The 13,655-nt window shown below is 49.2% G+C and overlaps 1 protein-coding gene across 1 annotated transcript; it reads left to right on the forward strand.

Annotated features, from left to right (window-relative positions):
- The first annotated feature begins 3,702 nt into the window (after nt 1-3,702).
- Nucleotides 3,703-6,536, forward strand: SLA2 (Src like adaptor 2). The gene is given in 7 exon segments (XM_058850345.1): nt 3,703-3,745; nt 4,006-4,081; nt 4,432-4,467; nt 4,595-4,675; nt 5,182-5,285; nt 5,848-5,992; nt 6,431-6,536. Coding segments are annotated over 7 exon segments (591 nt in total).
- The last annotated feature ends 7,119 nt before the right edge of the window (nt 6,537-13,655 follow it).

Here is a 13,655-nt window from a genome sequence, read left to right on the forward strand (position 1 = left end):
ATGTGGACAAAGAGAGCTCCAAGCTCCAGACTGCTCCTGGACCAGGAGCCCAGGTTAGTGTGGAGATAAGACTTTAGCAATTTGGAAGAAGAGTGATTTAGCGGAGAGTGCAGTTGTGTGGCTCACAGACAGAAGCAAGGCAAGATCTGTAGTGATGATTGGAAAGGTTTAATTGTGAGATAACTGGGAAAAGTAGACTTGTTTTTATTAAGAAAATGCTTTACTGGTAAAAAGGCAAAAAAATCAAAGGAGAATACAAAGTGAAAAATTAGTTTAGTAAAGGGACCAAGTGTTTGGGTGCCATGAACTACGCCTGAGCTTGACAGCCTTCCATGGGCTTGGATCCTGATCCCTACTGGCTGCTGGAGTGTCAGCTGGGGGCTGCAGGGCATAAATGTGAATTCCCACCCCTCGAGGACAGCCCAGAGGTTGGAGTAAGACCTTGAAAAATTGGTGGAATTTCCTTGAACTTTCCCTGCCCTTGGGAACTGGGTTGCCCAACAGAAGGGGCAGGCAAATGGAGCCACAGCAATTTCCTGTGCTCACCCTTAGGCCTGAATTCCCAATTGCTCAAAACCTTGGGACAAATTCATTCAGTGGCCTATCCAGCCCAAGATCACAGAATTCTGTATTGGTGGCTCCTTCAGCAGTGCAGGGTGAATCTGGCTTAGCTCAGCTCCAGGTTACTGATGGTAAAATGCAACTCACAGCCATGGGCTGAGGTTTCTGCATGGGGGCTGCAGGGCCTGAAGTGCTGGGGGATGGTGGGGGTGGAGGGGAGGGTTCTGGGAGGGTACCTGGAAATCCATAGACCAAGTGCTCTGCTGCCCCCAGCCCTGGGACCAAGCCACTGCCAGCCCCTGCCCCTCACACCTGGACATGTTCCTTGGCAGAAGGTGTTATAGATACATAAATTATTGGCTTTTTGCAAATATTAAAATGAATGTTATATGTATAATATTGGAAAACTTTGCTGTATTGATACAGTTTCTTTTATTTCATCTTATTGATAAAAATAATATTTTATATATATATATATATATATATAAAGCTGTAGCATGGTATTAAAATAAAGACTGCTTTTGTTCATATAACCCAGAGGCTGAAAAGATAGTCATAAACCCTTCCTGCATTCTTAAATTATCTTATCCAAATGAAGACAGCGGTGACCAGAGCTCCAAGGGAGGAATTTATTGAACCTCTGTTATTGGGGAGTGTGAGACTTAATGGGGCCAAGAAGACTGATCTGTTGGTGAGGGGGGAGTTGAAGCTAAACAAAAGAACATCTAAAACTTAAGAGGAATGTTTCAAACATACATAAGCATTTATGAATATGCAAGAGATTTCCCTTTTTAAGAGACAGTCCTTTGTTAGTAAGGCATGCTCTTGGCTGAATGCTGAGGCATTCGACTATGTTTGTTCATTTTCCTTTGTCTCCTAATTGTCTTTCTATTAAACTTTTTAAATTTTATATTAAAAAAAAAAATGTGAACCTCATTTTTCACAAAGGGATGGAGTCAAACTCTGCCAGAAGATGCTGTGAGGAGCAATAGCCAAAGACTGAAAATTGGAAGGCTCAAGATTGATGTTGGGATTTTTCCTTTTTTTTTAAGGCTGAGGGATAGGGGACTGTGGGATGATCACCCACAGTGGGGTGTGATGTCCATCCTGGAGCTGTTCAGGGTGGAGCCACAGCAAAGTTGTGTCAGTCACAACACTGAGGAGGACGAGGACTGGGGCGATCAGGGGCTCCCGCTCCTCCAAGCAACAATTGTTTGGTCTAAACTCGTGAAACAGCAGGTGGCTGTGCCTCACTTTGCCTGAAGCCTTAGTCCTCCCCACCAGATCAGATGGTGCATTTCTGCTGCCCTGGCCAGTGGGCACAGAGGGCTCCACCTCCTATGGCCTGAGCTATCATGCTTTTGTTGTCTGAGCACTATGCTTTTGCATCCCACATCCCCAAGAACCACAGCGGGGCTGCACCAGCACTTCCAAGAGCAAATTAATCGTCTCCCAAACATTATCAACCACTCACAAAACAGCACTGCTGAGCTCAGTGCAGGCTCAGGGGAGTTCTGAACCTCAAGAGCATCATAAGGCCTAAAAGCTCTGTTGAACCTGAGTGTTTCACACTAGGTGATTACGATTGACCAGAAGCTTTCACGTTTCAGCACAAACAGAACAGGATGTGCAGCTGCAGCAGGGCAAGTATCTGTGAGTTCACACTGTGAGGCCACAGCAGGAAATCATGGGGGGACACAGAGGGGCTCAGCTGGGCCATGAGTTCAGAGGCTGCTGAGAACAAATATTGAGGAACTTCCTCAGGGCTGGATTGCAGGGAAGGGGGTACATGTGTACATCAGAGGGTTCTGACCTCAGGCAGCAGGGGTGGGGGAGTGGGCAGTGGTGGGGTGGGGTGAGGGTGGATGGTGCTGGCTGAGACAAGGAGTGTTTGTTTTGAAAGGTGAATGGTACACACACACAGTTTGGGTAATTAATGGTCCCATATCAGCAGCAGCTGATAGGGCTGAGGATGGAGATGGAACAGAGCTGGGGCTGCTCCCACTCATAACCCAGGCCAAGCACAGACAGGCTGGGCAGTGCTGGTGTGAGGCAGAGCTGGTGTGGAGCAGTGTTGGGTGTGAGGCTGTGCTCGTATGGGGTAGTGCTGGATGCAGCACTGTGTTGGGCAGGTCCATGAGCATCACACCTCCCCACCCCTGCTCATCACATCCAACACCATGCACCTGCTGAGGGCCCTGGTGTTGCTACAACTGAGGAGGCACCCTGGGACACTCCCCCTTCACTGAGACCACCCTGGGGATGGTGCCTGTCCAGCCTCAACCTACGAATCCTATCATCTATGCTCCCACTTGCAAATGCTATCCATTGATCCCACTTGTGCACCCATAAATCCCATGTGATGCCCAAAGTGCCTTGAGTGCTCTCAGGGATTTTGCTGGCCCTGGTGCCCAGGGCACCCCAGGGCCCTGAAGGGGCTCAGATGGGTGACCTCTGATTGAGTGAAAAGGAGAAACCCTCTCTAGTGTGTACGTGGAAGCGGCAGCAACTGCAGCCCCATCACCTCGCAGCCCTTCAATGCAACACTGCCAGGAGCAACCCCAGTCCCAGGACCTGAACACAAACACCCACCCCTAGAACAGGGCCAAGGGCAAGCCAGGAGGATCTGGCAAGGGCAGGAATTGCCACCCTGGGTGCTCTGAGGCCCCTCCATGGAAGGGAGGGCAGAGCTGGCCAATGGCCACCTGAGCATGAGAGCATCCAAACAATGGTGACAGCAGTAAGGGGCAGGTAAATAGAGTTCACTTCTCCTGAAGGCAGGAAGGGGTTAGGGCAGGGGAGGAGAGGGGCTCAACCTGGGTCACACATAGCTCTGGTGGCAGCTCTCCATGGTCAAGGAACTGAAAGAGGTGGTCCTGCAGCTGCTCAATCTCCATGGGGACCAGCAGCTTGGGACGTTGGGATGGGTGCCCACTTTCTGGGGATATGGGTCTGGGGTGGGATGGCAGCACTCAGGAAGTCAGCCTGGCTGGGGGCTGTCCACCATGAGGCTGTGGATGCCCTGTCCTGGGGAGTTCCCACACATGTTCTGTGGCAGTGATGGGGCAATGGTTTCTTTGAAGTGCTCCCTGGGGAACAGCCAGCCAGGCTCAGCCAGAGCCCAGAGCCCTGATCTGGACCATGTTAGCACCACCCTGCAACAATGCCCTGCCTGGGACACAGGGTGGGGAATCCTGACCCAAGAACCAAGTCCCTTCCAGAGAGCAGCAGCACAGGCCAAGCCCTTGGGGACTGAACCCCAAGGATGGGGAATCTGCCCAGCCAGGAGAAGCCACTCAGCATTCCAGCAGCATCTACTGACACCTCATGATCTCCACTCCAGGCAGGTGGGTGCCTGGCTGTGAGCTCATCCAATACCCCATGTGCCTGTTTCCAGGCTGGTGCTGCCAAGGGAATGCTGAGCCTTCTCTCCTTTCCCCGCAGCCCCCAGTGGCTTCCAGGCCCTGGCCCTCTGTGACTTCCCCTCCAGGGTGGAGGTGGCCACTGTCCTGAGGATTGCGTGTAGATGATAAATGCAAAAAGCAAGCAGGGAACACAGCCTGTGTGAAACTAAGTCACACAAGCTTCTCACTCTGGCCTGAGAAAGCATGAGGAAAAATCCAAACAACCCTTGGAGAAAGACAACAATCTTTGCAGGTGTTGTTTAGGATCCTTGTTGTTTACTTGGAAGAAACAGTCAAGGGGTGGTGTTCCACTTGACCAATGATAATGATGTGTAAGTTTAATGACCAATGAGAGTTTTACCTCTCGGACCTGCCTATAAATGAAGAACAAAGATAATAAAACTTGCTCTCTTGGACAACGCAGCTAAGAGAGTCTGTGTCGTACTTCTCACCGTTCCTAATAAAGTGTGACAATCGGGGAGCAGCTGTGCATCCTCTCTGAGTAGGTCTCTGCACTCCTGACCAGTGTCCAGCCTGTGAGGCCATGGTGGTGGCACCAATCCTGTGTCTCTTCCCCCCCCATCCTGCAGCCTCAGCCACTCAGGATGGCTCATGTCTCTTCCCCAAAGGGATAGGGAGTGGTGGCTGGTGGCATCCAAGGTTTTTGGCAAGAAGTGCCACATCCCCAGCAGTTGTGTGGCTAAGATCAGTCATGGATATATGTTGCTAAAGGACACGGAATGATTCACATGGGCACGTCTCAATGGTATGACAGGAAAAGAAGTAACTTGATTTTCTGACTCCAGTATTTATAGATACTTGACAATGACCAGGGACTGGATAACTAAGTTACCACCTTCCCAATCACACTGGCCATGTGAAACGTCTATCAAAGACGTTTCTTAGAAGGAATATGTAAACACTTATGTTTATAGTTACTTTCCTGGGAAAGTAACTAAAACTATGAAAACAAGATCAGAAGTTTAATTTTCAGGGCAACAGATATGTGCTGAGAAAAATCTGTCCAAAGGAGGGCCCCAAGGAACATGGCTCCACCACAGAACCTGTCCAACCCTGAGGCCAGATTCTGGCCACTGCTCTGAGCAGTGGCTGGGGCTTGGGGAGATGGCATGGCATGCTGGAGTGTCCCCAGGACATGCCTGGGATGCTGGGTGTCCCTGGAAGCCAGGAGAGGCTCTGCCAGTGCCCAGCGTCTGCACAGGTGGTGGTACAAGGGCATCAGCCAGCAGAAGGAGCTGCTGCTCCATCCAGGCAACCACAGTAGATCCTTCCTGATACAGGAGAGCCAGACCAGGCCAGGTGAGAGCCCTCAGACCCATCTCCATTACTGTCCCAGTCCTCCCCAGTAGGGTACCAAGGAGTGAAAGGGAATGATCTTCCCTTGCCACATGTAATGGCAATGGCCCTGCCTACAGGGCTGCTTCCTGCTGTTGCTGCTCCCCACTCTGTGCTGAGCCCCTTCTGTGGGGCCTCAAAAGAGCAAACCACCATCAGGTTCCTGAAGCTTTGGGTTATGCAGAGAAGTAACAAGACTCAGCCTGCAAAAAGAAACAGGGCCCCATCACACCAAGGGGATCACACTTCTGAGGAGATCCTGCCACTGTGCAGGTGACTTGTGGTACCGATGCCACCTGATGTACCAGCCATTCCCTATCACCTACATTGTTTTGAGGGTGCTCATGGCATGGGGCTGGCACAGAAGTGCTTGCAGGCACAAAGCCCAAGGGGAGAAAGGTGATGCCTGCTGCTTCTGTAGGATGGTTGAACCCCTGCAGTGTGTATGAGTGCATCAGGCATTGGGGCTGAGCATGACAGGGGCCTGGGACAGCTCAGCCAAGTGCCCTTTGCCTGTGCCTGCCAGGCTGCTATTTGGTGTGCCATGGTGTTTGCACTGCCTGGGCCTCAGTGACTCATTACTGCATCCGTTGGCTGGACAATTGATGTCTTTACATCTCACCCCAGCTCACCTTCCCCAGCCTGCACAACCTGGTGGACCACTACTGCTGGTAATGGCCCACCAGCCCCCCGGCACCCTGAGCAGTGTGTGGGGAGATGTTCCATGACCTGAAAAGAGGGAGGGGGGAAAAGGTGGCAGCTGGTCCCCCCCTGCCCAGGTGCACCCAGGTTGGGGGGCAGGGGGTGAACCCCGTTGATGCTGCTGGGTCCCTGCCCAGAGTTCAGTGAGGGGCCCTGCTGCCCCCTCAGCAAACCCTGCTCCATGGAAGGGCCAAGGGTGGCCCCAGCCCCCACAGTACTCACTGTCATCAAGAAGCCATTGCTCCACTGGGACAAGACTGGGAGGTGGGGGCAGCTGGGACAGGGGGCTGGGGGTCTCCCACCTGACCCTTAAGGAGATGTCGGCTGACTGCTGACTGCCCTATCTGCTCTCAAGCAGCTCCTTCCTGTTCTTGGTGACCACATTCCCACTGGAGGACTCCCATCAGGCAGGGCCTGTGGGCAGCCATCAGCTCCTACCTGATCATCTCAGAGACTGACACCCCCGAGCTGGACCCCACAGGAAAGGTGGTGAAGAAGAGTGAGAACAGCTGAGGACAGGGCTCCATTTGGCCACAGCTCTGTGGTGGACACCACAGCTCAGCCTTCTCCTGCTTTCAGCCACAGTCGTCGTTGCTGCTGGGGTCCATTGGCTGTGTGAAAAATGAGGTTCACATAATTTTTATAGAATTTAGAAGTTTAATAAAAAAGACAATTAGGAGAAAAAAATAAAGTATACAGATACGGCCGGGTGTCTCTGCATTCAGCCAAGAGAGCACACCTTACTAACAAAGGATTGTCCCTTAAAAACAGAACCCTACTACATATCCATAAATTCTCACACGTATTCATACATCCTTCTTAGGATCTTTGGTGTTCTTCTGTTTAGTTTTCTCTTGCCCCCTTCCCAATAGATCAATCCTCTTGGTGCCATTGAGATTTACATTCCCTGATACCAGAAATGCAATAAATTCCTCCCCCAGAGTTCTGGTCACTGCTGTCTTCATCTGGATAAGATAGTTTACAAATGCAGGAGTCTCTAGCTATTTTTTTTTTCTCAGTCTTTGGATTATACAAACAAAAGCAGTTTTTATTTTAATACTATGCCATAGCCTAACATATATGTATTATACTACTATTTCTAAATTTCATCAATAACAGAAATAAAGAAAACTATATTAATACAACAAAATTTCTCATTCTTATACACATAACATTAATTTTAATATTTGTGAAAAGCCAACAATATAAAATGTATCTATAACAGCTGGAACTTGGGACAGCCAAGACCAATGTGGAGCCAGGCAGGCAGCGATGCTGGGGGAGGCAGCTGCCTGAGGCTCTGTCCTTCCCTCACTGCACATTTTGGGAAAGGATGCATGAGCACCCTGGGCCTCACCCAACACCCAAGGGGGGAGGAGGCAGAGGCTGCACAGAGGAGCCCTGCCTGCCCCACATGCTACAATGGGACCCCTGGCATCTGTACTTCCACAGAAGCAGAGAGAGGATGGAAATGTTCAACAAACCAAATCTTGGACCAGCTGGAGGAACAGCCCAACCTCATTGGACCTGCCAAGTTCAAACTGTTTTAGTGGCATGGGTGCAGGCCTGCAAGCAGCAGCCATGGACCCTCAGAGTGCTCTCATCCCCATAATTCACCACTCTGCTTGCTGGGACCAGCAGCCGGGGAGAACCAGCCCCTGACCGTGCCCAAAACAGCTGATTTTAAAACCTTTTAATGCATGGATTGTAAGTTACATAAAACAGGATCCTGCTGGACATGCAGGAATAACCACCTGTAATGTCTCAATTAAAAGGCACCTCATTCACAGCTGAGGCTTGGTGAACATATTGTGACTTGCCCATGGAGCTGATTTCACTGCCACAACCTGGGGGGATTTGCTCCTGCCATAGCCCTCGGCCCCAGCTGGAGTGAGCAGGCAGCCACTGGCCAGTGCTGGTCTTCAGCCAACTCTCTTTGGGCAAATTCATGAGCCCAGTAGGTTTGTAATTTAACATGCACAACTGCTGTTCTAGTAACAATGGGGAAAGAAATGGGTCTGTGCCAGAAATAAATTATTCAGAGAAGTAGAATGCAAATACTCATGTACAACCCTGATCCCATCTACACCGCAGGGCTGAGGGGCCTGAACAGCAGCAGAAAGGCCTCAGAACAGCCACACTTCCAAGCCTGTGCTTTCAACAGGCTCTTATCAGCAAAGCTAGACCTTCCTCTGCAGCCAGAGGTGGTGCAGAAGCAATTTTGTTACTTGGCACTATCCCGTTCTTCCTTCCCTCTCTGCACCCTGAGGCCAGTGCAGCAAGACCTCCCCTAAGCCAAAAGGTGCAGGTCTCCTGCTTGGATATGCTCCAATTCCTTCTTCATTTTCCTGACTGATGAGCTCAATCTTGCAACCTACTGAAACAGAGAAATTAAGAATTAGGAATCAAGCATCAAAAAATGCTTTGACTAAAAGGGGTGGAGAGTGGGGCCTGACAAAACCGTGTGAAATGCTTACTGCTCCCACAAGAACAGGGAGAGAGCAAGGCTACAAGGTAAGATAAAGAGCTAGAATGTGCAAACAGGATGCAAGGACAAAGGCACTACAGATAAGGGGGTTCTTTGGACCCCTAAGCCGGGAGAAATGGTATCAAAGTCTGAAAGATGGTTAAAGGACTAAAAGGAGCATGTGCAATGTGAAAAGTTCAGCTGAGAGGAAGATTGCTGACTTCAGCCCCAAAGACCCCCAGACGACCCCCAGAGTGACCAACAACGAACAGAGCGCAGTTGCAAAGAGGCATGGAGATAATTTTAATATGAAGCAGGGGCAGGTGGCATTTAGAAATGAATATGTATTAGGTGTTTTGTGTAGCCCTAGTTTGTAGAGAATAAAAAGAGAGGTGCAAGTCTCCAAGGGGGTGCCTGTTTTTGAAGGAGAGATCCTGTCGCGTTCCAGACCAGCAGGATCAGGTCCAGGAAAGCTACAGTTACCAGCGACCATCATGAGACTCCAGCGAGATGGGCTTCTGCTCAGAAAACCATTTATTCAGCACACCAACAAACTCAAATCCAGAGACAGAGAGCCTCAAACAGAGGCAGGGTGATGGGTTTGGAGGGACAGAACCAGGGTGGAGTTTAAAGTCATGGACCGCTAGGAACACAGCAAGGGAGAAACCCCAGGGGCTCAAACGCAATCAGAACTCCTGGGCTGACACCCCACTAGGGGTCTGGGGTGGGGCAATTCTTCCCAGGCTCACAGGGCACATCCCCTGAGGCAGAGGAATGGAATTCACCCTTTCCAGGCTTTAAAGCCACACTTCCCAGTTTAACAATGCTTATCTGAAACTAAACCTTTGCCTCCCTGGGCGGGTGGCACCTCACAAACTGACCCTTTTTAAAATTAAATTTTGATTAGAGGCTTAGAATGTTTCTAAAACTTACACTATAGAAAACCCAAATCCCCCACAAAGCACCCGTCTTGTTTGTGGGACACCAAAAACACTAGCACCCAACAACAAAGTACATTAAGCAAACAAGCACAAAGAAATTAGTTAAAAACACTTAGATGTCACACAACAGCTGGGCAAATTAAGCAGTGGTGATAGTTAATAAAAACATAAATGATTTTTAGTTCAGTCTCTTCTAGCTCTTGATTTTCTTTTAGGAAGGGTGCAGTTCATTGCATCTCGTACGAGGGGCAGAGTTTTTAGTGTTCAGCCTCGGCTCCTGTCCTGAAGATACAGGCGTCGATGCTTTAGGGGGTGATCATCCCAGAGGGGCTGTTACCCACGATGGAAAAGGCACAACCCCCAGAGGTGGAGCTGCTGGAGAAAGGGGTGGAACCAGAGGAGGAATGAGTTACTGGGGGGAAGAGAAGGCTTAGGGACCAGAAAAGAAGGAGAAAGGCAGGAAAAAGGGATCTCAGACAGCATGGCCAGTGTCATCTTGGGAAGGTGGGGGGTCTGGGACAGCATGATATTTTCATTTTCCCAGATAGGGAATGGGGAATATGGAAAGACAGCGGGTGAAGGAGGAAGTGAGATGATGGGCAGACGGCAGCAGACCCGCACCACTCTGGATGTTCTCTGTCCCTTGCCTGCCTTCAGGAAAACAGGGGATGGGATGGCAGAAAGACACAAGGGTGATGGGGAGTCAGCAGCAGCCCCGAAACATCTTGGCATTTTTCACCCTTTGTTCTGCCCTTAGGAACAGAGGAGAGGGGAAGATATGGCAAGGTATCCACTAAAAAGCTGCTCAGAAGCCAAAAAAACAGTCCACCGAAAGAACCATACTGTCCATACTCATCCATACTGTTAATATTGTTCATGAAAGTCTTTCCCATGTGTAAAAAAAGATAAAACCATCCGTAATATGTCTCATTGGGTGATGTTAGATGTTAGTATTAAAAACGAGATTCACTTAATAAATTATAAAAAGAATTTAATATAAACAAAAAGACAATTAGGAGACAAAAGAAATAAAGCAAAGGGTTAAAACGGCCGGGTGCCCTGGCAGGTTGCCAGGAACACACCTGGTATCTTGGGAACACTCTTTTTATCCCCTCCTGCTGTGAAGGTTTAATGCATATTCAAAACATGTCCCCTCCCTAGTTCCGCTTTCTTAGAATATGCTTTTGCACAATTTTTATTTTCTGCTGGTCAGCACTATTTTTGCTGGTCATCATTATTCTTGCTGACCACCATTATTTTGAGTCTGTTTTCCTTTCTTCTGCAAATGGTCAGTGTAGATAACAGTCCGGGCCTCTCATCCTTCCTTTGAGGGCAGCTGGGCTTCATATCTTCTACTGATAAGTTTGGGCTCTATTGTTCTCCTGATAAGCAGCTTGGGCCCCACTGTCCTTGCCCTCTGGGGTTTCCTTGCCCTGTACCTAGGAAATTCTTTTAAGCTTAAAACTTGTTAGCAAGAAAAAAGTACATACATAGCTAAAAAGTATTTAACATATAATATTCATCTGCGAAAGCCAATATCACAATACAAATTTATAACATTAGTTCCATTGCCTGGTCTTGGCCCACCCCTGTAAGCCCTTTCCCCCCATGCCCCTGAGGCACTCTCAACCTGGCCCTCCTGCCAGGTACTCTCAAGTCCTCCTTTCTAAGGCGGGAGTCTCGCCGGCTCTCAAGCCATCAGCCGGGGATTTACGGAGTGTCCATGGAGCTGGTCCTGCTGTTCTCCTGGTGCCTCACTGGGTTCCATGCATTCTCCACCATTTGTTGTGTTCTGGGGCAGCAGGATCATGTCCAGGCAAGCTGCAGTTACCAGTGGCTGACATGAGACTCCAGTGAGATGGGCTTCTGCTCAGGAAACCATTTATTCAGCACACCAACAAACTCCGCTTAGATCCAGAGACAGTGAGCCCCAGAGGCAGGGTGATGTCTTTGTGGGACAGAACCAGGGTGGAGTTTAAGGTCAGGGACCACTAGGAACACAGCAAGAGAGAAACCCCAAGGGCTCAAACACAATCAGAACTCTCTGGACTGACACCCCACGAGGTGTCTGGAGTGGAGCAGCTCTTCCTGGGGCCCTGTCCCCTGAGGCAGAGGAATGGAATTCGCTCTTTCCAGGATTTAAAGCCACGCCCCTCAGTTTAACAGTGTTTATCTGAAACGAAATCTTTGCCTCCCTGGGTGGGGGGCACCTCACAATTCCCCCATGCACCTCAGCACTGAATACATACCTACTCTTATAACTTACTTTTGTGGGTTATAGAGTTTTCTTTCTGCATATCACTACCATCATTTTCTCATTTCCATCTCCACCCAGAGTTTTACAGACCAGCTCAGCCTCAGCCTCCAGCTCACCTGGCCTCAGCACAGAATAGGCTGGGGTTTGTCCCAGGCCTTGTCCTACTGCTGTCATGCTTGGGGCCCCAAGGCAACTCAGAGGAGTTTGGCATCCTTTAGTTTTGCTATTGACCCACATTGTGTGAACCAACATGGCTCTTGGATTCCTCCCTCCATCACCAACCTGCACCCAGGTTGTTGGATGCATTTACATAGAGGACCACAGTCAAGAGCTTGCTGCTCTGGCATTTGTGACTTGGAGCCAGGTAAAATGAGACAGATATGGTTGTAAAGGCTGTTCAAACCCTTCCCCATCACCAGCAGCCTCTGAGCCCTCCAACTTCCCTGTTCCAAAAATCTCCTTGTCCTGGGCACACGCCACTCATGCTGGGAAATGTCTTCCCAGGGCACTGCCAGACCCATTCCCTGCCTCTCATGGTTGAATGCTGCAGCCTCTGAACACCACGGGCACAAAGAGGATTTTAAGAGGCAGCTGAAGCAAAGAATGGGCTCAACAGCTCCCAAGAGCAGCAGTGCTCTGCCAGCCAGAGGAGAGCAGAGCAGAGTGCTGACCATGGGGCTACTCTCCCAGGGAGTGCAGGACAGGGACAATGAAGGCTCTGGAGGGACAGAACAAGCCCCAGTGAGAATCACAAGTGCTGGGGCAGGGGAGGATCCATCAGCTACCCCAGCCATCCCAGTGTGGGCAACTGTGAAGACACAGCAGGTCTTCCCCAGTGCTGTTCCAAGTACCCAGGATCCTTACAGGGAAAGGAGCTTCCCAGTTGCTCCCCAGTGTTCAGGGCACCTTGTGATTGTGACTCCTGGCCACTTTGGCTAGATCAGCCACACAGTGGGCAGCACAGACCTCCCCAAGAAATGTGTCACCACTTCCTCTGGAGTGACAAGTGCTTCATGTTACAAACTCGTCCCAGGAGATGGGAGAAACCCAGATTCTTGTTAATAGATCCCTTGGGGTGGAGTAGAGTGAAACGATACTGAAATGCTCAGTGTTTATAAATACATGTACACAGGGTTTATTTTTTAACAAATTGGTTGCAAAGGAAAGCAGGTATGTAGCCGTTTTGATTATCCATAGTAATATAACAATATGAAAGCATTGCAAAATTGTCACCAAAACTGCAGGAGTGAAAGAAACTCTTCAATATCATCTTTCAAGTTTTAGAGAATCACGCATTACTTTATTCCAGACAGGATGTGCAACAGAAATCATTCCAGCTCACCTATTTCTTTGCCAGACTTTTCACATATTTATACATTTAAAACCCAAAGAAATTCTCATGCATTGGTTCTACATTATACAGTTCTCAGTACTCAATCTGCTATTGGATCATTTGACCTTCAATGCTAATTTGGTCCTCATTCTTTGGTTCTTTTATTAATCTTTCCCAGGATCAGATGACTCCAATGAAGGCATATTTGTTAATGTCCATTTAGCTTCTCTGTATCTTCTCAATACTCCTGTAGATGTTGATTTTTGTTGATTGAAGCCCATCAGGCCTCACCGAGCAAGATTCAAACCCCCAGTGAATAAAGTCTGTTGAAGAGAAACCTCAATTCCACACTCACCCTTTCCCCTTTGGCAAAGGCAAACAAACACATGACTAAAGTCACTTCTAAAATTTTAAAAGTTACATCATTTCCAACAGCATGAAACCACAAAAATACCCAAGGACATGTATAAGGGAAGAGAGAGAAAAAGGAGGGAGGAAGGGAGGGAGAGAGGAAAGAAGAATGTGAAAATCTCACCACCCAGTCGGCCTTCGATGAGTCTCGACTGCTGCAGCTTAGTCCTTTGGTCAAAGCGATGATCCATCGAGGGTGAGGGAAAGAAGCCCCTGGATTAAG

Source organism: Poecile atricapillus, chromosome 15 (assembly GCF_030490865.1).
Source record: "Poecile atricapillus isolate bPoeAtr1 chromosome 15, bPoeAtr1.hap1, whole genome shotgun sequence".
NCBI classification, from domain to species: domain Eukaryota; kingdom Metazoa; phylum Chordata; class Aves; order Passeriformes; family Paridae; genus Poecile; species Poecile atricapillus.